This window comes from Salvelinus fontinalis, chromosome 22 (genome assembly GCF_029448725.1).
Source record: "Salvelinus fontinalis isolate EN_2023a chromosome 22, ASM2944872v1, whole genome shotgun sequence".
NCBI classification, from domain to species: domain Eukaryota; kingdom Metazoa; phylum Chordata; class Actinopteri; order Salmoniformes; family Salmonidae; genus Salvelinus; species Salvelinus fontinalis.
In genome coordinates, this window is record NC_074686.1 from 14,105,991 (window position 1) to 14,128,971 (window position 22,981).

Consider the following 22,981-nt stretch of genomic DNA (forward strand, 5'->3'; position numbering starts at 1 on the left):
GGATCACCACAGATAACACTGCTACTCCTACTGCTCTCTCTTCGTCCGCCCACGTGTTCTCGCACACCCCGAGAGCAGCTGGTCAGCGGGGTGGTGGCACCGGGATCCTCATCTCTCCCAAGTGGTCATTCTCTCTTTCTCCCCTTACCCATCTGTCTATCGCCTCCTTTGAATTCCATGCTGTCACAGTTACCAGCCCTTTCAAGCTTAACATCCTTATCATTTATCGCCCTCCAGGTTCCCTCGGAGAGTTCATCAATGAGCTTGATGCCTTGATAAGCTCCTTTCCTGAGGACGGCTCACCTCTCACAGTTCTGGGCGACTTTAACCTCCCCACGTCTACCTTTGACTCATTCCTCTCTGCCTCCTTCTTTCCACTCCTCTCCTCTTTTGACCTCACCTTCTCACCTTCCCCCCCTACTCACAAGGCAGGCAATACGCTTGACCTCATCTTTACTAGATGCTGTTCTTCCACTAATCACATTGCAACTCCCCTCCAAGTCTCCGACCACTACCTTGTATCCTTTTCCCTATCGCTCTCATCCAACACTTCCCACACTGCCCCTACTCGGATGGTATCGCGCCGTCCCAACCTTCGCTCTCTCTCCCCCGCTACTCTCTCCTCTTCCATCCTATCATCTCTCCCCTCTGCTCAAACCTTCTCCAACCTATCTCCTGATTCTGCCTCCTCAACCCTCCTCTCCTCCCTTTCTGCATCCTTTGACTCTCTATGTCCCCTATCCTCCAGGCCGGCTCGGTCCTCCCCTCCCGCTCCGTGGCTCGACGACTCATTGCGAGCTCACAGAACAGGGCTCCGGGCAGCCGAGCGGAAATGGAGGAAAACTCGCCTCCCTGCGGACCTGGCATCCTTTCACTCCCTCCTCTCTACATTTTCCTCTTCTGTCTCTGCTGCTAAAGCCACTTTCTACCACTCTAAATTCCAAGCATCTGCCTCTAACCCTAGGAAGCTCTTTGCCACCTTCTCCTCCCTCCTGAATCCTCCCCCCCCCCCCCCCCCCCCCTCCTCCCTCTCTGCAGATGACTTCGTCAACCATTTTGAAAAGAAGGTCGACGACATCCGATCCTCGTTTGCTAAGTCAAACGACATCGCTGGTTCTGCTCACGCTGCCCTACCCTGTGCTCTGACCTCTTTCTCCCCTCTCTCTCCAGATGAAATCTCGCGTCTTGTGACGGCCGGCCGCCCAACAACCTGCCCGCTTGACCCTATCCCCTCCTCTCTTCTCCAGACCATTTCCGGAGACCTTCTCCCTTACCTCACCTCGCTCATCAACTCATCCCTGACCGCTGGCTACGTCCCTCCCGTCTTCAAGAGAGCGAGAGTTGCACCCCTTCTGAAAAAACCTACACTCGATCCCTCCGATGTCAACAACTACAGACCAGTATCCCTTCTTTCTTTTCTCTCCAAAACTCTTGAACGTGCCGTCCTTGGCCAGCTCTCCTGCTATCTCTCTCAGAATGACCTTCTTGATCCAAATCAGTCAGGTTTCAAGACTAGTCATTCAACAGAGACTGCTCTTCTCTGTATCACGGAGGCGCTCCGCACTGCTAAAGCTAACTCTCTCTCCTCTGCTCTCATCCTTCTAGACCTATCGGCTGCCTTCGACACTGTGAACCATCAGATCCTCCTCTCCACCCTCTCCGAGTTGAGCATCTCCGGCGCGGCCCACACTTGGATTGCGTCCTACCTGACAGGTCGCTCCTACCAGGTGGCGTGGCGAGAATCTGTCTCCTCACCACGCGCTCTCACCATTGGTGTCCCCCAGGGCTCTGTTCTAGGCCCTCTCCTATTCTCGCTATACACCAAGTCACTTGGCTCTGTCATAACCTCACATGGTCTCTCCTATCATTGCTATGCAGACGACACACAATTAATCTTCTCCTTTCCCCCTTCTGATGACCAGGTGGCGAATCGCATCTCTGCATGTCTGGCAGACATATCAGTGTGGATGACGGATCACCACCTCAAGCTGAACCTCGGCAAGACGGAGCTGCTCTTCCTCCCGGGGAAGGACTGCCCGTTCCATGATCTCGCCATCACGGTTGACAACTCCATTGTGTCCTCCTCCCAGAGCGCTAAGAACCTTGGCGTGATCCTGGACAACACCCTGTCGTTCTCAACTAACATCAAGGCGGTGGCCCGTTCCTGTAGGTTCATGCTCTACAACATCCGCAGAGTACGACCCTGCCTCACACAGGAAGCGGCGCAGGTCCTAATCCAGGCACTTGTCATCTCCCGTCTGGATTACTGCAACTCGCTGTTGGCTGGGCTCCCTGCCTGTGCCATTAAACCCCTACAACTCATCCAGAACGCCGCAGCCCGTCTGGTGTTCAACCTTCCCAAGTTCTCTCACGTCACCCCGCTCCTCCGCTCTCTCCACTGGCTTCCAGTTGAAGCTCGCATCCGCTACAAGACCATGGTGCTTGCCTACGGAGCTGTGAGGGGAACGGCACCTCAGTACCTCCAGGCTCTGATCAGGCCCTACACCCAAACAAGGGCACTGCGTTCATCCACCTCTGGCCTGCTCGCCTCCCTACCACTGAGGAAGTACAGTTCCCGCTCAGCCCAGTCAAAACTGTTCGCTGCTCTGGCCCCCCAATGGTGGAACAAACTCCCTCACGACGCCAGGACAGCGGAGTCAATCACCACCTTCCGGAGACACCTGAAACCCCACCTCTTTAAGGAATACCTAGGATAGGATAAAGTAATCCTTCTGACCCCCCCCCCCCCCTTAAAAGATTTAGATGCACTGTTTGTAAAGTGGCTGTTCCACTGGATGTCATAAGGTGAACGCACCAATTTGTAAGTCGCTCTGGATAAGAGCGTCTGCTAAATGACTTAAATGTAAATGTATTTGACTGATTGATTGATGGGCCCCTAGCGGACTGGGGCCCCAAGCGACTGCTTATGTTGCTTATGCCTGGAGCTGGCACTGTTGCAATGGTATGAAGGAGAACGTGATGCTCGTAACCATTTCTGCAAGAATTTCATCCAGTGCTTGCATTGGCTTGAGGTAAGACTGCACTTACTGCAGCCCCCACTACTCTCTCTACACTTGTCTCGCATGTGTTCGGGGTGTAGGCCTGCATGTCAGATCAATCTACTTGTCGAACCGCCTGTAGGCTACACTTGTCTCGCATGTGTTCGGGGTGTAGGCCTGCATGTCAGATCAATCTACTTGTCGAACCGCCTGTAGGCTACACTTTACTCTCCCTTTGCAGATTTAGCATCCTGCCTCGTGGCATTCGTTTTAGTGAAGCTCTGCTACACATCTGACATTTTCTGAATTAATAAAAGTAGTTACCCTACTGGAAGCTCAAAAGTTGTATTATAAATCAAATCAAATTTTATTTGTCACATACACATGGTTAGCAGATGTTAATGCGAGTGTAGCGAAATGCTTGTGCTTCTAGTTCCGACAATGCAGTAATAACCAACAAGTAATCTAACAATTCCACAACTACTACCTAATACACACAAGTGTAAAGGGATAAAGAATATGTACATAAAGATATATGAATGAGTGATGGTACAGAACGGCATAGGCAAGATGCAGTAGATGGTATAGAGTACAGTATATACATATACATATGAGATGAGTAATGTAGGGTATGTAAACATTATATTAAGTGGCATTGTTTAAAGTAGCTAGTGGTACATTTTTACATAATTTCCATCAATTCCCATTATTAAAGTGGCTGGAGTTGAGTCAGTATGTTGGCAGCGGCCACTAAATGTTAGTGGTGGCTGTTTAACAGTCTGATGGCCTTGAGATAGAAGCTGTTTTTCAGTCTCTCGGTCCCTGCTTTGATGCACGAATAATATACCGGTTTCTCGCAGTTATTTATCCAGGGAAACTGTAGTGGGTTTGGGGCGGAAAATCTGGTTCCCTATTAAACCCGGTTCCCTATTAAACCCTAACACACAATCGAAGAGATCGCTCTACATTCTACCAAACATCTTAGATCTGGAGCACGCACGCACACACACACACACACACACACGCACACACAACTGACCTATGATCGGTTCTGTGTTGTGAAGGCCCTTCACTTTCAGGTACTTGGACAGGTGGCTGGGGCCGACAACCCTCTTTGCTGTGAGTGACACACCAGACAATTAATCAACACCAAGTATTATTAGAGTGACACATCATTCAGCCTATAAACACCAAGTATTCCTCAGAAAAACACAGTCAATCATACATCCATTGTCACAAGAAGCCTTCTCTCACCTGCGGGTGTGTCCGGCAGCAGATACACCTGTGGAACACTGAGCCAGCTTGCTGGGGCCTGCTCAAAGTGTGCGTGTTCACCCTGCTGATGTGCGTGTTCACTGTGATGATGTGTGTGTTCTTGGTCTTCGTCCGGTTCTGTTGGAGTACTGTACAGCATTGTGTCCATGGAGGTCACTGAAGAGAGAGAGGAAAGCTGTTTGAAACAGTCACCACAGACAAAGACAAAGACACAGACACAGACACTTACCTTGCCCTGTCACCCAGTGCTCTGTAGTCTGATGTAAGCTCTGAGATGCCAGGTATTCCGTCTGTCTGTTTCCCCTTAAGTAGTCCGCCTGTCTGCCTCTCTCGGAGTAGTCCGCCTGTCTGCCTCGCTCGGAGTAGTCCGCCTGTCTGCCTCGCTCGGAGTAGTCCGCCTGTCTGTCTCGCTCGGAGTAGTCCGCCTGTCTGTCTCGCTCGGAGTAGTCCGCCTGTCTGTCTCGCTCGGAGTAGTCCGCCTGTCTGTCTCGCTCGGAGTAGTCCGCCTGTCTGTCTCGCTCGGAGTAGTCCGCCTGTCTGTCTCGCTCGGAGTAGTCCGCCTGTCTGTCTCGCTCGGAGTAGTCCGCCTGTCTGTCTCGCTCGGAGTAGTCCGCCTGTCTGTCTCGCTCGGAGTAGTCCGCCTGTCTGTCTCGCTCGGAGTAGTCCGCCTGTCTGTCTCGCTCGGAGTAGTCCGCCTGTCTGTCTCGCTCGGAGTAGTCCGCCTGTCTGTCTCGCTCGGAGTAGTCCGCCTGTCTGTCTCGCTCGGAGTAGTCCGCCTGTCTGTCTCGCTCGGAGTAGTCCGCCTGTCTGTCTCGCTCGGAGTAGTCCGCCTGTCTGTCTCGCTCGGAGTAGTCCGCCTGTCTGTCTCGCTCGGAGTAGTCCGCCTGTCTGTCTCGCTCGGAGTAGTCCGCCTGTCTGTCTCGCTCGGAGTAGTCCGCCTGTCTGTCTCGCTCGGAGTAGTCCGCCTGTCTGTCTCGCTCGGAGTAGTCCGCCTGCCTGTCTCGCTCGGAGTAGTCCGCCTGCCTGTCTCGCTCGGAGTAGTCCGCCTGCCTGTCTCGCTCGGAGTAGTCCGCCTGTCTGTCTCGCTCGGAGTAGTCCGCCTGTCTGTCTCGCTCGGAGTAGTCCGCCTGTCTGTCTCGCTCGGAGTAGTCCGCCTGTCTGTCTCGCTCGGAGTAGTCCGCCTGTCTGTCTCGCTCGGAGTAGTCTGTCCGTCTGACTCTCTCAGAGTATTCCAGATGAGCCTGTCTGTCTCTGTCCGAGTATTCCAGAAGAGTGTGTCTGTCTGGTATTTCTAGAAGCATCTGTGTCTCTCTGCATTCTGGGCTCTTCCTCTCCCACCACTCTGGACTCAGGGAAGTCTCCCAGTCCTTCAAATGTGTTGAGCTCCTCAGAGCTGAGAGAGGTGCAGGAACAGGGACAGAGACAGGGGAGGAGTGTGTCGTATTCTCTGTGGACAAAGAGGGCGTGTGGGATGGTATGGAGGAAGAGAGGGAGGGTGAGGTAGATAGGACAACTGTGGAAAGAGAGGTAGAAAGGGGGATTGAGGAAGAGAGGGGGAGAGGGATGGAAGTAAGGGATGGCTGATCCTGGAGGAATGGGGAAGGTACTTGTAGGGGTTCCTGGTCTTCTCCCAAAAACACTGGGAGAGCGAGAGAGAAGGGTGGAGAGAAAGAGCAACGTTATATCATGGCATTCAGGTAAAGAACCACTCCCCCATGGACAGATAGAGATATTTCTGTGGCTCACCTGAGATCTGAACCAGGAGCCTCTGGGGCGTCTGGTCATTCTCCTCCTCTGATAGACTGACAGGGAGAGGACACACTCCCTCGGTCTCACGTGACTCTGCCCCACACATACCTGAGAGAGATGAAACGATGAGTGGATACACAGCAGATGCTTTAACTTCAGTTAAGAACAGTTTCAGCCAAAGAACAGTTTCAGCTAAATAAAAGTGTCACGACTCACCTGTGAGGATCCAAAGATCAGGTTACAATGGATCAATATCCACTAGACCCCTCTCACCCGCAGCGGGGAGTAGGGATTGATGTGGGGGATTTATGACACCTCACGACAATCGTAAATTGTATTCAGCAGGGAACTCTTTTTGGTGATTGGAATGTTTCTCTGTTACAGAGACATTTTGCAGCCCAAAAACGCTAACGCCCAAAAATGAACACTGGGACAATATTTCTAAACATCCAGATGTGGGGAATGATGAGAGTTGGTCTATGGAACATTAATGTCTATTTTGTGACAATTGTATAACTAAAATGTTGTAACTTGAAGAGATTTCACACTGTGTATGTCAAGTTCACATCCTTTACATTGTGTAGGAAATATAAAGGATGAAGATAATATTTTTGTTAACTTCTTATGGCTGCAGTGGCAGTATAGAGTAGCTTGGATGAAAGGTGCCCAGAGGTGCCCATAGTAAACTGCCTGCTCCTCAGTCCCAATTGCTAATATATGCATATTATTATTCGTATTGGATAGAAAACACCCTGAAGTTTCTAAAACTGTTTGAATGATGTCTGTGAGTATAACAGAACTCATATGGCAGGCAAAAACCTGAGAAAAAAATCCAAACAGGAAGTGGGAATTCTGAGGCTGGTCGATTTTCAACCAAGACCCTATTGAATTCACAGTGAGATATGGATGAGTTTGCACTTCCTACGGCTTCCACTAGATGTCAACAGTCTGTAGAACATTGTCCGATGCCTCTACTGTGAAGGGGGGCCGAATGAGAGGGGATTGAGTAAGGTCTATCATGACCACACCATGCTCTGATCATGCGTGTTCACATGAGAGGGAGCTCTGTTCCATCGCACATCTGAAGTCAATGTAATTCTCCGGTTGGAACGTTACTGAAGATTTATGTTAAAAACATTCTAAAGATTGATTCAATACATCGTTTGACATGTTTGTACTGACTGTTACGGAACTTTTTGACATTTCGTCTGCTTTCATGAATGCGCTTCCTGACTTTGGATTTGTTTACCAAACACACTAACAAAAATAGCTATTTGGACATAAATGATGGACATTACCGAACAAAACGAACATTTCTTGTGGAAGTGGGAGTCCTGGGAGTGCATTCCGACGAAGATCAGCAAAGTGAAGATTTATAATGCTTTCTATGAGTTTTGTTGACTGCACATTTTGGCGGGTAACTGTATGGTTTCCTTTTGTGGCTGAACCCTGTTCTCAGATTATTGAATATTGTGCTTTTGCCGTAAAGCTTTTTGAAATCTGACACAGCGGTTGCATTAAGAACAAGTTTACCTTTAATTCTATGTAAAACATGTATCTTTCATCAAAGTTTATGATGAGTATTTATGTTATTTCTCCAGATATTTTGGAGGCATTTCTGAACATGGCGCCAATGTAAACTGAGATTTTTGGATATAAATATTAACTTTATCGAACAAAACATATATGTATTGTGTAACATGAAGTCCTATGAGTGTCATCTGATGAAGATCATCAACGGTTAGTGATTAATTTTATCTCTATTTCTGCTTTTTGTGACTCCTGTCTTTGGCTGGGAAAATGACTGTGTTTGTCTGTGATTTTGCGGTGACCTAACATAATCGTTTGTGGTGCTTTCGCTCTAAAGCCTATTTGAAAATCGGACACTTTTTTGGGATTAAAAACAAGATTACCTTTAAAATGGTATAAGATACATGTATGTTCGAGGAATTTTAATTATGAGATTTCTGTTTGAATTTTGCGCCCTGCACTTTCACTGGCTGTTGTCATATCATCCCGTTAACGGGATTGCAGCCATAAGTTAATGGGGGCCTGTTCGGCCCACCTTTTCCTGTAGTCCACGATCAGCTCCTTAGTCTTGCTCACATTGAGGGAGAGGTTGTTGTCCTGGCACCACACTGCCAATTATCTGACCTCCCTATAGGTTGTCTCATCGTTGTTGGTGATCAGGCCTACCACTATCGTGTCGTCAGCAAACTTAATGATGGTGTTCGAGTCGTGTTCGGCCACACAGGTGTGGGTGAACAAGGAATACAGGAGGGGAGTAAGTACACACCCCTGATTGACCCTTGTGTTAAGGATCAGCGTGGCAGACGTGTTGTTGCCTACTCTTACCACCTGGGGACGGCCCGTCAGGAAGTCCAGGATCCAGAGGGCGGTGTTTAGTCCCAGAGTCCTTAGCTTAGTGATGACCTTTGTGGGCACTATGGTGTTGAACGCTGAGCTGTAGTCAATGAACAGCATTCTCACATAGGTGTTCCTTTTGTCCAGGTGGGAAAGGGCAGTGTGGAGTGCGATTGAGATTGCATCATCTGTGGATCTGTTGGGGCGGTATACGAATTGGAATGGGTCTAGGGTGTCTGGGAGGATGGTGTTGATGTGAGCCATGACTAGCCTTTCAAAGCACTTCATGGCTACCGACGTGAGTGCCAAGGGGCGGTAATCATTTAGGCAGGTTACCTTCGTGTCCTTGGGCACGGGGACTATGGTGGTCTGCTTGAAACATGTAGATATTACAGACTCGGCTAGGGAGATGTTGAAAATGTCAGTGAAGACACTTGCCAGTTGGTCCGCGCATGCTTTGAGTACACGTCCTGGTAATCCATCTGGCCCAGCGGCTTTGTGAATGCTGACCTGTTTAAAGGTTTTGTTCACATCGGCTACTAAGAGTGTTATCACACAGTCATCTAGGACAGCTGGTGCTCTCGTACATGCTTCAGTGTTGCTTTCCTTGAAGCGAGCATAAAAGGCATTTAGCTTATCTGGTTGCTCACGTTACTGGGCAGCTCGCGTGTGGGTTTTCCTTTGTAGTCTGTAATAGTTTTCAAGCCCTGCCACAACCCGACAAGCGTCAGAGCCGGTGTAGTAGGATTCAATCTTAATCCTGTATTGACGCTTTGCTTGTTTGATGGTTTGTCGGTGGGCATAGCGGGATTTTTTTTAAGCGCCCGGATTAGTCTCCCGCTCCTTTACAGCGGCAGTTCTAGCCTTTAGCTCGATGCAGATGTTGCCTGTAATCCATGGGATATGTACGTACAGTCACTGTGGGGATGACGTCGTTGATGCACTTATTGATGAAGCCGATGACTGAGGTGGTGTACTCCTCAATGCCATTGGATGAATCCCGGAACATATTCCAGTCTGTGCTAGCAAAACAGTCATGTAGCGTAGCATCCGCGTCATCTGACCACTTCCCTATTGAGCGAGTCACTGGTACTTCCTGCTTTAGTTTTTGCTTGTAAGCAGGAATCAGGAGGATAGAATTATGGTCAGATTTGTCAAAATGGAGGGCGGTGGAGAGCTTTGTATGCATCTCTGTGTGTGGAGTAAAGGTGGTCTAGGATTTTTTTTCTTTGGTTGCACGTGACATGCTGGTAAAAATTTGGTAAAACTGATTTAAGTTTGCCTGCATTATAGTCCCCGGCCACTAACAGTCATCAGATTAATTTAAGTCAAGTCACAACAAAAGTTGACACCAGAATCTGTGAACCCCATTTTATGTTCTCTACACGATTCGTAGAGAATAAAGGGGCTGTGCTTTTACTAGTTAGTTCTACTTTGTGTATCTCATTCCAACACCCACACACCCTAGTGCTGCCCCCCCACAGTTTTAGTACAACAGTTTCAGCTAAAGAACAGTTTTAACAAAAGGAATCCAACTTCAGGTGATTGACCTCAGTTTCTCCTCTAAGGAGTCAGATATTACGCGTTCTGCTGAAACTCTAGCCTCAGATGGCTTATACTTACCTTGAGCTAGACCTTGGGCTGCATCGGAATTGGACAAGGGAGCTGTCTGTCTCAGATCCTCTGGGTTGTGATTGGTCGAGGGAGCTGTGTGTCTTAGATCGCATGGCTCTTGTTGCCGTCTAATGATGGCTTGCAGTTTACTGACAGCTGTGGATCAAGACCACAATAACAATCATATCAACCACAGTAATTAAAAGAAAGATTAACCCATTTAGAATGTTATTTTGTGCATATCTGAGCGATGTTCTATCGATTCCTGGGGTCATTTCGTGTGTATCTGAGCTATTGCAGTTCACGCAATAGAAATACAACTCGTCATACCGGCTGTATTTCTGTCTGCTTGAAAGGCAATAGCTCAGATACATTTGAAAACATGACCCCTGAAAACCGATACAACATCGCCCAGAAATGCACAAAAAACATTATAACATTCAAAATGGGTGGATTTTTCCTTTGTACAAGCTTACCTTCCTCCACAGGAAAGGACAACAGCTCTTTGTACTCATCAGCTTCCACTTCTACCTTCTGTTACACAGAGAGAGAACATCAGCAAATGTGTTTGGTGCTAGTGTGAATTTTGTGCTAGTATGAGTTTGGTGCTAGTAGAGCGTGTGAGTTTGGTGCTAGTATGAGTTTGGTGCTAGTAGAGCGTGTGAGTTTGGTGCTAGTATGAGTTTGGTGCTAGTAGAGCGTGTGAGTTTGGTGCTAGTAGAGCGTGTGAGTTTGGTGCTAGTAGAGCGTGTGAGTTTGGTGCTAGTAGAGCGTGTGAGTTTGGTGCTAGTGTGAGTTTGTGTGTGTCTGTGGGGCCTAAAATAGTTTGAGTTTAATTTACAGGAAAGAGGCACACAATTTTCCTGTAACAGTACGCAACAGTCAACAGGGTTCATCATGCTTTGTGACAGAGACAACCTGACTGACGCAGGAAGCAGGCCCCAACGAACAAAGCACAGACACCTTCCACCCCGACAATTGTAAACTTTCAGTGTGTGTGTTGACCTGCATGCCCATTCCTGCGTCTCTGTCGACCTTCTCCAGGTGAACGGCCATTTTGAACAGCTTCTTCTCCATCTCTACCGGGCTGGAGGTCCAACCAGGGTACTTCAACCTCTACAAAAGACAACAAGCGGAATTTAATGCATGTCAAATATCCCCCAAATAAATGGTTATCGATTGACATCCCTGTAATGATGCACATCTTACTAAATAAAAAGATAGACTTAAAAACACACGCACCACATAGTTGTGTCGGTGGCTGAGGCTGGTCATGTGATCAGCAATAGCGTGTTTCATCCTGACAGAACATAGCTGACAGTAGTACTGTTTCCTTCTCCTGTGGGACACCTGGACCAGGAAGTTCACACCTACACACACACACACACACACACACACACACACACACACACACACGTGTCAACACCCACACACAGGTCACTTCAAAATAGTATTACGGTCCAAACTTGAGATACTGTCCAAACTGAGAGACTGATGAACCAACCAATGGCAGCCTTGATAACAGGAATACTGACCAACCACAGGGTTGCTCCTCCTCTTGTTCCTCTTCTCTCCTCTAGGGGGCTGGGACGGTACTGTGGAGTCAACCGGTTCCTCTTTCACAGTGAGAGGAGGTGAGCTGTTCTGGCTCTGCTGGGCAGTCCCTGAAACACACACAAAACCATTCACAGGAGGTGAGTGTGTGTATGTTTGTGTGTGCATGTGTGTGTTTGTGTGTGTGCGTGCATCTTACCTTCAGTATTGGTAGTGGTTGTGTCTCCAGCAACAGGTTCTCTCTTTACCACCTTCATAACAGAACAGATCATATGATTGATGTACTTTTGATTGATTGGTTTATTGAGAGATTGATTAATTCATTATTTGATGGAGGAGTTTGCTGTGGGTTGTCCCATTCCCTCCTGTGTCTTCAGTTCATTGTATTGATAAGGGCAGTGATCAGACAGATATGGATTTTTAAGGGTTTTAACCATATAGTCTGTTAAAGGAGCAATCTGCAGTTGCTACACTACATCCATTTTTGGACTTAAAAATGTATGATTCTTGAAGAATAGAACTCATGAACAACTGCTGTACCCATCAGAACCCAAACTCTAACATGCTGACCACACCGCTCGCGTCACAAAATAAATGTACACAAATATTATTCAATCATTGCACCCACACTGTCCGTGCGCGTCAACGAGCGTCTGCGTAGCCAGGTGCTAAAATAGAATTTGGTTCTATTTGTGACGCTTGACGCTGTGCAAGTCCCGCCTCTCCCATCTCCTCATTGGTTTTTAGGAGCATATGCCTACGTGGGTGATTGAAAGCTGAACTGAGATCCACACTCCAGCCCAGTTGATGGTGGTAATGCACCTTAAAGTTGGTTTCCAAACGCCATATAAAGTCCAAAGAAGAAGAAGAAGCCTGAAGGAGGAGAGATTACTAGAAACTAACTCGGTTTACCCTTTTATCTGTGGATTAATTGTCGAAGTAGAGGAGCTTGTGCATTTCAGGTCAAATAACAACCCAATGTTTATATCCCAGGAGAAATTAGCTAGAAACAGCAAGCTAGCTAGATAAATGTCCATAAATGTTTAATGCTCTTTGACCTGTCCCCAAATGAATGTAGTTGGTTCAGAGTTCATTTTGATATTTCAACCTGCATGTCCTGATCGCGTCTGGTGTAGGTGGACAAAATCAACATGCGTGAGCGGTCTGGTCAGCACGTACTCCAATGTTTTTAAGCAAAATAAAGTAAACAAACATGATTAAAACCATAACTTTTGATATCATGGATGGTCAGTCCTTGTCTATGAATTTGAGAGTGGGTACATTTCTCAAGCGCCACCCCTCAGCTTTTTACCAAAACATTGGTGCGGTGAACTACTTCGTTATTGTTTCAGCTATGGATTGGCCCTTTAACCACATAGTCTGTTTAAACCATATAGTCTGTAAAAAAATAAACATTGTCTGTTTTAACCATAATGCAGTTTACACACCAGATGTACCTTTAAATCATTGTGGGTTACCCAGTATGTTAGAGGCACACCAGTCAACCCTAAAGAGCCTAGGGCCCTTTGCAATGTAACTGCAAGGCCTTGTGAGCCTGTTAGACCACCATACGTTACGGTCCAAGTTGTTATCTGGGGGACCGTCAAAGTTAGAATGACTGACCCCCTTCCCCCAATACGGCAAGAAACATCTGGTATTCATTTACATTTGGTTGGTCCATCGAGATTTATGATTGTTTATGCATAGATTCCACAGGATGCAGGGAGGCAGAGACTCTCCTATATGCACTGCTGTTTGGGTTTGTTGACGTGTATTGTTTGTATGCTTCCCGGCTTTATTAAAATACCTTTTTATTCAAGTGTTTGTTGTTCTCAATATCTTAAAAACCGTCAAGACTCAGAACCCTACAATTAGATGATTATAGGTTGTATTTTATCATGGGTTGTCCCGTTCCCTTTGGTGTTTTCAGTTCAGTGTATTGATAAGGGCAGTGATCAAACAGATATTGATTAGATGATTATAGGTTATCAATTACCGTGGGCTGTCCTAGTCCCTCCTGTGCCTCCAGTTCTGCAGCTCTCACTCTCAGCTCCTCATGAAGAGGCCCCGCCTTCACCGTCAGCTCTGGGCTAACTGGCCAATCGGCAGCCATCTCTGGGTACACTAGTTTCTATGACAACAGTCCAGTGGGAAATGTCACTTACCGAGTTCAGTATGTATGGAGCTTGAACATGAAACACAAAATCAGACCTGGGTCAAAAATCAGCTCCAGTTGTTCAAAGTACACTACATGACCAAAAGTATGTGGACACCTGCTCGTGGAACATCTCATTCCAAAATCATGGGCATTATTATGGAGTTGGTCCCTGCTTTGCTGCCATAACAACCTCCACTCTTCTGTGAAGGCTTTCCACTAGATGTTGGAACATTGCTGCGGAGACTTGCTACCATTCAGCCACAAGAGCATTAGTGAGGTCAGGCACAGATGTTTGGTGATAAGGCATGGTTTGCAGTCGGCGTTCCAATTCATCCCAAAGGTTTTCGATGGGGTTGAGGTCAGGGCTCTGTGCAGGCCAGTCAAGTTCTCCACACTGATCTCAACAAACCATTTCTGTATGGACCTTGCTTTGTGCAAAGAAGGCATTAACATGCTGAAACAGGAAAGAGCCTTTCCCAAACTCTTGACACAAAGTTGGAAGCACAGAATCAATTGTCAGTAGTGAGTGTTGCAACCATGGACAGACGATTTTTACGCACTACGCACCTTCAGCACTCGTCTGTCCCGTTCTGTGAGCTTGTGTGGCCTACCACTTCGCGGATGAGTCATTGCTGCTCCTAGACGTTTCCACTTCACAATAACAGCACTTGCAGTTGACTGGGGAAGCTCTAGCAGGGCAGAAATTTGATGAACTGACTTGTTGGAAAGGTGGCATCCTATGACGGTGCCACGTTGAAAGTCACTGAGTAAGGCCATTCTACTGCCAATGTTTGTCTATGGAGATTGCATGGCCGTGTGCTTGATTTTATATACCTGTCAGCAACGGGTGTGGCTGAAATGGCCGAATACACTAATTTGAAGGGTTGTCCACATACTTTGTATATATAGTGTATTTGACTCAGGTCTGGACACAATGTAGTTATGGTGTGTGTGTGCGTGTGTACGTAGTGTGTTGCAGTGTGTGTGTGCACGTGCGTATATGTAGTGTGTATGTAGTGTGTGTGGCTGTGTGCAGTCTGTAACCCACTATGTAGTGGTAGCGGTGTCGAGCAGAGATTAGGTGTCCAATGAGGGATGAAGTAAACATCCTGTGAGAACAGCAGCGGCAGAGGAAGTAGTCACCATGTCTGTCTGGCAACTCTGTCAACATACTGACACCTGGAGGAGACGGGGAGAGAGGAGGGAGGCAAAGAGATGAGAAACACAGGTACTAATTTCTCATCAAAAGTGAACTATGAAGTGCACATTAAACAATAACACACACACACACACTTACCGATGACAGGCTGTGTCCTGGTGGAGGCATTCAGGTAGGACAACAGAGCTGTAGAGGTCATGGTGGGGTTCCTGACCTCTGACACCTGGGGTGAGGGGTCAGGGCTGACCTTGGGTGAGGGGTCAGGGCTGACCAACAGTCGGGGGTCAGGTGAAGGGTCACCATTTATGACCTTCATTACAATGTTCAGGCCTGGAGAGACGAACCAACACACAGTTGAAAATATTAAATTATTCACAGACAGTAGTTATAGGCAAGTAGTTATAAAAAGTACCGGTAGCATTATTATTGACTCACCAATGGGAAAGGATCTTTCTGCAACAAAATTGTATGTGTGTGCATCCAACTCCATTACCTACACACACACACACACACACACACACACACACACACACAGGTAAGCGCCAACACAAGCATGCACACACATTAGTGATGCACGGGTTGACACATAACCCAACGTATAACCGCGGGGCGGACGGGTTTAGGGTAATTAAATATTGTATGGATAAAGGGCGGGTTGAATAAGCAGAAAATAGCTTAAAAAATCCATGAATGTATAATTTACATTGTAGTCATTTACCAGACGCTCTTCTCCAGAGAGACTTACAGGAGCAATTAGGGTTAAGTGCCTTGCTCAAGGGCACATTGACAGATTTTTCACCAAGTCAGCTCAGGGGTTCAAACCAGCAACCTTTCAGTTACTGCCCAACACTCTTAACTACTAGGCTACCTGAGTGTATTATTGTTTAATGTGCACATAGCTACCTTTTGATGAGAAATTAGTGAGTGTTTATCATCTCTCTCTTTGCCTCATTAGTGCATAAGCCTATGCTTTAGGGCCTAACTGTGTACACGCCAAACAGCCTACATGCTGTGAAAGGAGTGTTGAAAATAAAGAGAAGATTGGGCCAGAATAGTTTTGGTGAAGTTGTAAAGGAGAATGATTGTGTGATGAGTGTGAGACGCTATACAAATTCGACAGTCACAAGACGGGGACTTCAAATAGGCTTATGGCCTAGTCAAGGGAACTGTAGCCTACTGTTCAGATGGGTTAAATGGAAACTGAAATCTGGACACTGACTTTAGGTCTATAACCACTCACATAATCTTAACATTAAATTGCTACAATGTAGGCAACATTTTGACTCAGAAACAGGAGTTCCTTTCAGTATCGTGAGAGAATGTGAATGCTCAGTTATATACCGTCTGTAGAGGTGCTATCTTGATCAGCATCATAAAAGCTGATAGTATTTCATCCACATGAAATAATCATCCAAACTGAAATCTTATCAGAAACATGTTGGGTCGTTTTCACAGCTTTCTATTTCCTTACCACTGGTCAAACTCATTTCATTTGGACATTTTGCACAGAAAATAGTTTTTTTTGTTTTGTTATTGCATTTTCTCCCCGGTGCCTTTGCATTCGTGTCTTTGCATCGCGAAAAAAGATGACAGAGAACTTTACCGATGTCAACTAGATCAAAGCATTCATTCTATTGATTTCTGACATTATTCTGGTGAGCAAGTGTTTATTAGTGTTCTAGGGCAACATATGACAGAAGAGAAGTTGTATGTATTTAATTATAGACAAGTTGACTATCAAATAGCCTACCAAAATGTCGGAAATTATGTGCAGAAACACATACATATATAATATATACATACATATATATACTGTACATTACAGGTCGACCGATTAATCGGAATGGCCGATTAATTAGGGCCGATTTAAAGTTTTCATAACAATTGGAAATCGGTATTTTTGGGTGGCGATTTTTAAAATTTTTAACACTTTTATTTAACTAGGCAAGTCAGTTAAGAACAGATTCTTATCTTCAATGACGGCCTAGTAACGGTGGGATAACTGCCTTGTTCAGGGCAGAACGACAGATTTTCACCTTGTCAGCTCGGGGGATCCAATTTTGCAACCTTACAGTTAACTAGTCCAACGCAATAACGACCTGACTCTCTCTCGTTGCACTCCACAAGGAGACTGCCTGTTACGCGAATGCAGTAAGCCAAGGTAAGTTGCTAGCTAGCATTAAACTTATCTTATAAAAAACAATCAATCATAACCACTAGTTAACTACACATGGTTGATGATATTACTAGATATTATCTGGTGTAACCGATGTGAAATGGCTAGCTAGTTAGTGCACGCTAATAGCGTTTCAAACGTCACTCGCTCTGAGCCTTCTAGTAGTTGGTCCCCTTGCTCTGCATGGGTAACGCTGCTTCGATGGTGGCTGTTGTCGTTGTGTTGCTGGTTCGAGCCCAGGGAGGAGCGAGGAGAGGGACGGAAGCTATACTGTTACACTGGCAATACTAAAGTGCCTATGAGAACATCCAATAGTCAAAGGTTAATGAAATACAAATGGTATAGAGGGAAATAGTCCTATAATTCCTATAATAACTACAACCTAAAACTACTTACCTGGGAATATTGAAGACTCATGTTAAAAGGAACCACCAGCTTTCATATGTTCTCATGTTCTGAGCAAGGAACTTAAACGTTAGCTTTCTTACATAGCACATATTGCACTTTTACTTTCTTCTCCAACAATTTGTTTTTGCATTATTTAAACCAAATTGAACATGTTTCATTATTTACTTGAAGCTAAATTGATGTATTATATTAAGTTAAAATAAGTGTTCATTCAGTATTGTTGTAATTGTCATTATTACAAATATAATAAAAATAAAATAAAAAATTGGCTGATTAATCGGTATCGGCTTTTTTGGTCCTCCAATAAATCGGTATCGGTATTGGAAAAATTTAAATCGGTCGACCTCTACTGTACATCTACATACAGTGGGGAGAACAAGTATTTGATACACTAACGATTTTGCAGGTTTTCCTACTACTTACAAAGCATGTAGAGGTCTGTAATTTTTATCATAGGTACACTTCAACTGTGAGACTTTAGGAAGTCTTGGTGGTTTCAAACTTCTTCCATTTAAGAACAATGATGGCCACTGTGGGTACCATCAATGCTGCAGACATTTTTGTGCCTTGACACAATCCTGTCTCGGAGCTCTACGGACAATTCCTTAGACCTCATGGCTTGGTTTTTGCTCTGAAATGCACGGTCAACTGTGGGACCTTATACAAACAGATGTTTCCCTTCCAAATCATGTCCAATCAATTGAATTTACCACAGGTGGACTCCAATCAAGTTGTAGAAACATCTCAAGGATGACCAATGTAAACAGGATTCACCGGAGCTCAATTTCAAGTCTCATAGCAAAGGGTTTGAATACTTATGTAAATAAGGTATGTATTTTTTTTTCATTTGCAAAATTTTCCAAAGATAACCGTTTTCACTTTGTCATTATGGGGTATTGTTGTATAGATTGATGAGTATTTTTTTTAAATCGATTTTAGAATAAGGCAAAATGTGGAAAAAGTGAAGGGGTCTGAATACTTTCCCAATGCACTGTATATTCCGTCATCCCCCCCGCACACACACACACACAAACCTCAGCCTCTCCATATCCCATGGTCTTCTCCAGCTTCAAGGCAGCTCTCCTCAACTTCCTATGGAGCTGGTTCCCTTTGGGGACAATCACTGTCTTCAGCGACCTCTGTCAATGGACACACGGGCACAAACACGTTACTCAAGCAGGCTACATGCCCACACACCACACACATTACACAGGCAGACCACACACACACTTAAATGATGACACTCATGCACATTAACATAAGTCCATATATTGTATATACTCGCGCCACATCGGTCATTCCAACTCAAAAGTACAAGAAAGAGGATTGACACCCACCATCTCAGATTGTTCTGAAATTGTTTCTGTAGTTAGAAACTGATAAGATTTGCATTCCTGCAACATTATTTTGTTGAAATATAATTAGATCTATGATCAATTATGCTAATTGATTGCACCCAAATATTCATAGAATATTCAATAAATATAGTACTTAACAATGAGTAAGACATGAGGAATCCCCAAAAATGTTATAAAGCCACTCACGGACCCCCCACACCAATCCCACCCCAAAAACCAGTATACGGTATAATTTTCCTTGTCTGACAAGTAGTATACGGGCGGCATTTAGCCAAGTGGTTAGATCTAGCGTTGGGCCAGTAACCTAAAGGTTGCTAGATCGAATCCCCGAGCTGCCAAGGTAAAAATCTGCCGTTCTGCCCCTGAACAAGGCAGTTAACCCACTGTTCCTAGGCCGTCATTGTAAATAAGAATTTGTTCTTAACTGACTTGCCCAGTTAAATAAAAAAATAGGAGAAATAAATATAGAGCTGCGACTCACACTATTGTTTATTCATACTTATTAATTCATAATATTAATTTATTCATCCCAGTATTTGGTCATAGTTATTTTCCCCGTTCAGAGAAATTTGTCATTGTGGTTATTAGGTTTATGTCCCATCATACATCCTGATATGACCAGATTCCGACCACTAGATGGTGCTGTCTATGGAAAAGTTATGACAGCAATCCATGCGTTGGTTTTGTTTACTTGCCCATTGTTTCAAAACGCTACCTTTTTTGCATTTGTGGCACAAATCTAATATCAGTCAATCAGTCAACCTATATTAGAATTTTTACGCTTAATTTACAAATCATCCTAAATTATTTGGATATGAAGGGCAAAAATTTGAATACCGGAACGGAAACCAATACGTCCTTTAGGATTTTTGGTGAACTATCCTTTAACATTGAGAGGGGAGGATCCTTCACACTTTTCAAAACCTAATAGCAGAAACAGCACCATCTAGTAGTCAGAACCTGGTAATATCAGAATGTACTAACAACTCCAACGACTAATTTATTTAAACATCACCAAATTCACTGGGAATACATTATAGTATGAAGAAAAAATACTCAGACATACAACTCCATACTACTTGTCAAACAGAAAACTGATACTGTATACTGGTTGTTGGGGTGGGATTGGCACGGAGTGTGTGTGTGGGGGGGGGGGGGGGGGGGCATTGACAATTGTTTTTATTCCTCACGTTTTACTCATTTTTAGGAAGAAGTTTGGTCAAAATAGGATGTTAGGTACTATATTTATTGAATATTATAGGAATCCTATAAATTAAAATGGCCAATTTGGGTGAAATCAATTAGTTTAATTTCTCAGAGATCAAATGAAATTGAAACAAATTAATGTAGCAGGAATGCTAATCTTATCTGTTTCTAACTACAGAAGAGATTTCAGAACAATCTGAGATGGTGGGTGTGATGTTTGCGGAATTGACACGAAACGACCCACATGCATTCACAATAAATCAACATTACACAAAAGGTGCACAAAACATGACATCCTTGCACACATATAATATACATAGGTAAATGCGACTGGTGTTCATATCATTGGAAAAGGTTTCTTACTCTACAAACAAATAACAATACTGTTAGAGTAGTGTTTTCTCATAGGTTATGACTACACAGAGAGCAAAACTGGTTGCAATGACTTTGAAAATACGTTTTGTCAGCATCGTTTTAGCAACCAGAAAAATGTCTAACCAGATGACAACCAAAATATGACGTCTTTCCCGTGATGTCATGAAAAAAGACCTCTGTATCTGGTTGTTAGAAACCAGTTGATTGTAATCTGGTTTTATGGCTTACATGTATTAAAACTTATTGTGGAAGGTACTACACTGCATACAGAACCCGAGTTTCCTTGTAGGCCTATTTGGCGGGGACACTGAAGGTGTAGCCCATTGCCTGATTCTGTTTTTTATTAAAAAGAATGTGAAACTATTTTGTGTCTATTTGCTGCTTTTCATTAAATCATGTAGCTGTTCTTTAGGTTATGGCCTAAAATAAATGTGTTCATATGGGCAGAATATTTTTTTGTTGTTGCATAGGCTACCAAATTTATGAAAATAAACAATTCATGCGAAAACATTCCGACCTGGTAAAAGGCCAACATTTGGTTGCTTCATTTAAAAAAATACAACATCAAACTGAAATATAATATTCTTATTACTCACATGCCCACAACTCATATTTAAGAATGAACTGTTTTATTTAATTGACTGTTTCTGAATGTGAATGCCTTCCTGGAATAATTACAGACCATAACCCATTGTCCTTCATGTATAAGCTTAAACCTCCTATGCCAATAACAAAGACATGGTGATTCAACACAATGTTACTTGGAGATAAGGAGTTTACTTCATATCTCAACACACAGATAGACATGTTTTTGGAAATAAATGTAGATAATTTAGTACGCCCAACTGTCTGGGAAGCTCTTAAAGAATTTATGAGAGGTTGTATCATGTCTTATTCTTCACATAAGAAAAAGACCAATACAGAATTAGAAATACTAGAACATTCTAAATCCACAATTTAGAATGAAAACGCAGTTTAGATAGAAATGTTGACACCCTTCAACAGCTGAACACTTTCAATCTTAGAACATAATATACACCCCCTCTGCAGAGACAGCTGCCCTGAAATCCAAACAACATTATGCTGAGCAAGATAAAAGTGCAGGGAAAATGCTTATTTGGCAAATTAAGAAAAAGGAGGAATGTACCATCCACAAAATTAAAACCCCAGATGCTAGCATAACAATGGATTTGTCTCCTTAATCTGAGGGTTCTATGGTGTTCAACGCTGAGCTGTAGTCAATGAATAGCATTCTCACATAAGTGTTCCTTTTGTCCAGAGGGGAAAGGGCAGTGTGGAGTGCAATAGAAATTGCATCTTTTGTGGATCTGTTTGGGCGGTATGCAAATTGGAGAGGGTCTAGGGTTTCTGGGATAATGGTGTTGATGTGAGCCATTACCAACCTTTCAAAGCACTTCATGGCTACGGACGTGAGTGCTACAGGTCGGTAGTCATTTAGGCAGGTTGTCTTGGTGCTCTTGGGCACAGGGACTATGGTGGTCTGCTTGAAACTGCTTTGTATTACAGACTCAATCAGGGACATGTTAAAAAAGTCAGTGAAGACACCTTCAGTTGGTCAGCACATGCCCGGAGCACACGTCCTGGTAATCCGTCTGGCCCCGCAGCCTTGTGTATGTTGACCTGTTTAAAGGTCTTACTCACGTCGGCTACGGAAAGCGTGATCACACAGTCGTCCAGAACAGCTGATGCTCTCATGCATGCCTTAGTGTTGCTTGTCTCGAAGCGAGCATAGAAGTGATTTAGCTCGTCTGGTAGGCTCGTGTCACTGGGCAGCTCACGGCTGTGCTTCCCTTTGTAGTCTGTAATAGTTTGCAAGCCCTGCCACATAAAACAAGCATCAGAGCCGGTGTAGTATGATTCAATCTTAGCCCTGTATTGACGCTTTGCTTGTTTGATGGTTCGTCGCAGGGCATAGCAGGATTTCTTGTAAGCTTCCGGGTTAGAGTCCCGCACCTTTAGCTCAGTGCGAATGTTGACTGTAATCCATGGCTTCTGGTTGGGGAATGTACATTCAGTCACTGTGGGGACGACGTCCTCGGGACGACGTCCTCAATGCACTTATTGATAAAGCCAGTGACTGATGTGGTGTATTCCTCAATGTCATCGGAAGAATCCCGGAACATGTTCCAGTCTGTGATAGCAAAACAGTCCTGTAGTTTAGCATCTGCTTCATCTGACCACTTTTTTATAGACCGAGTCACTGGTGCTTCCTGCTTTAATTTTAGGTTGTAAGCAGGAATCAGGATGATAGAGTTGTGGTCGGATTTACCATATGGAGGGCGAGGGAGAGCTTTGTTCGCATCTCGGTGTGTGGAGTAAAGGCGATCTAGAATTTTTCCCCCTCTGGTTGCACATTTAACATGTTGATAGAAATTTGGTATAACTGATTTAAGTTTCCCTGCATGAAAGTCTCCAGCCACTAGGAGTGCCGCCTCTGGGTGAGTGGTTTCCTGTTTGCTTATTTCCTTATACAGCTGACTGAGTGCGGTCTTAGTGCCAGCATCTGTCTGTGGTGGTAAATAAACAGCCACGAAAAGTATAGCTGAAAACTCTATAGTCAAGTAC

At 44.7% G+C, this 22,981-nt stretch overlaps 1 protein-coding gene across 5 annotated transcripts in view; it reads right to left on the reverse strand.

Annotated features, from left to right (window-relative positions):
- Nucleotides 1–22,981, reverse strand: part of LOC129819896 (uncharacterized) — a 103,253-nt gene that overhangs the window by 17,260 nt on the left and 63,012 nt on the right. For all 5 annotated transcript variants that reach the window (XM_055876583.1, XM_055876582.1, XM_055876584.1 and 2 more), the window contains 15 exons: nucleotides 18,491–18,595; nucleotides 15,308–15,365; nucleotides 15,011–15,202; nucleotides 14,762–14,892; nucleotides 13,552–13,686; nucleotides 11,755–11,806; nucleotides 11,537–11,665; nucleotides 11,244–11,371; nucleotides 11,007–11,117; nucleotides 10,478–10,535; nucleotides 10,011–10,157; nucleotides 6,021–6,131; nucleotides 4,504–5,913; nucleotides 4,254–4,430; nucleotides 4,039–4,116 (listed from right to left, as the gene is read on the reverse strand). In XM_055876583.1, coding sequence (XP_055732558.1) covers nucleotides 4,039–4,116; nucleotides 4,254–4,430; nucleotides 4,504–5,913; nucleotides 6,021–6,131; nucleotides 10,011–10,157; nucleotides 10,478–10,535; nucleotides 11,007–11,117; nucleotides 11,244–11,371; nucleotides 11,537–11,665; nucleotides 11,755–11,806; nucleotides 13,552–13,686; nucleotides 14,762–14,892; nucleotides 15,011–15,202; nucleotides 15,308–15,365; nucleotides 18,491–18,595 — 3,022 coding nt within the window. The remainder of the gene's footprint in view (nucleotides 1–4,038; nucleotides 4,117–4,253; nucleotides 4,431–4,503; nucleotides 5,914–6,020; nucleotides 6,132–10,010; nucleotides 10,158–10,477; nucleotides 10,536–11,006; nucleotides 11,118–11,243; nucleotides 11,372–11,536; nucleotides 11,666–11,754; nucleotides 11,807–13,551; nucleotides 13,687–14,761; nucleotides 14,893–15,010; nucleotides 15,203–15,307; nucleotides 15,366–18,490; nucleotides 18,596–22,981) is intronic.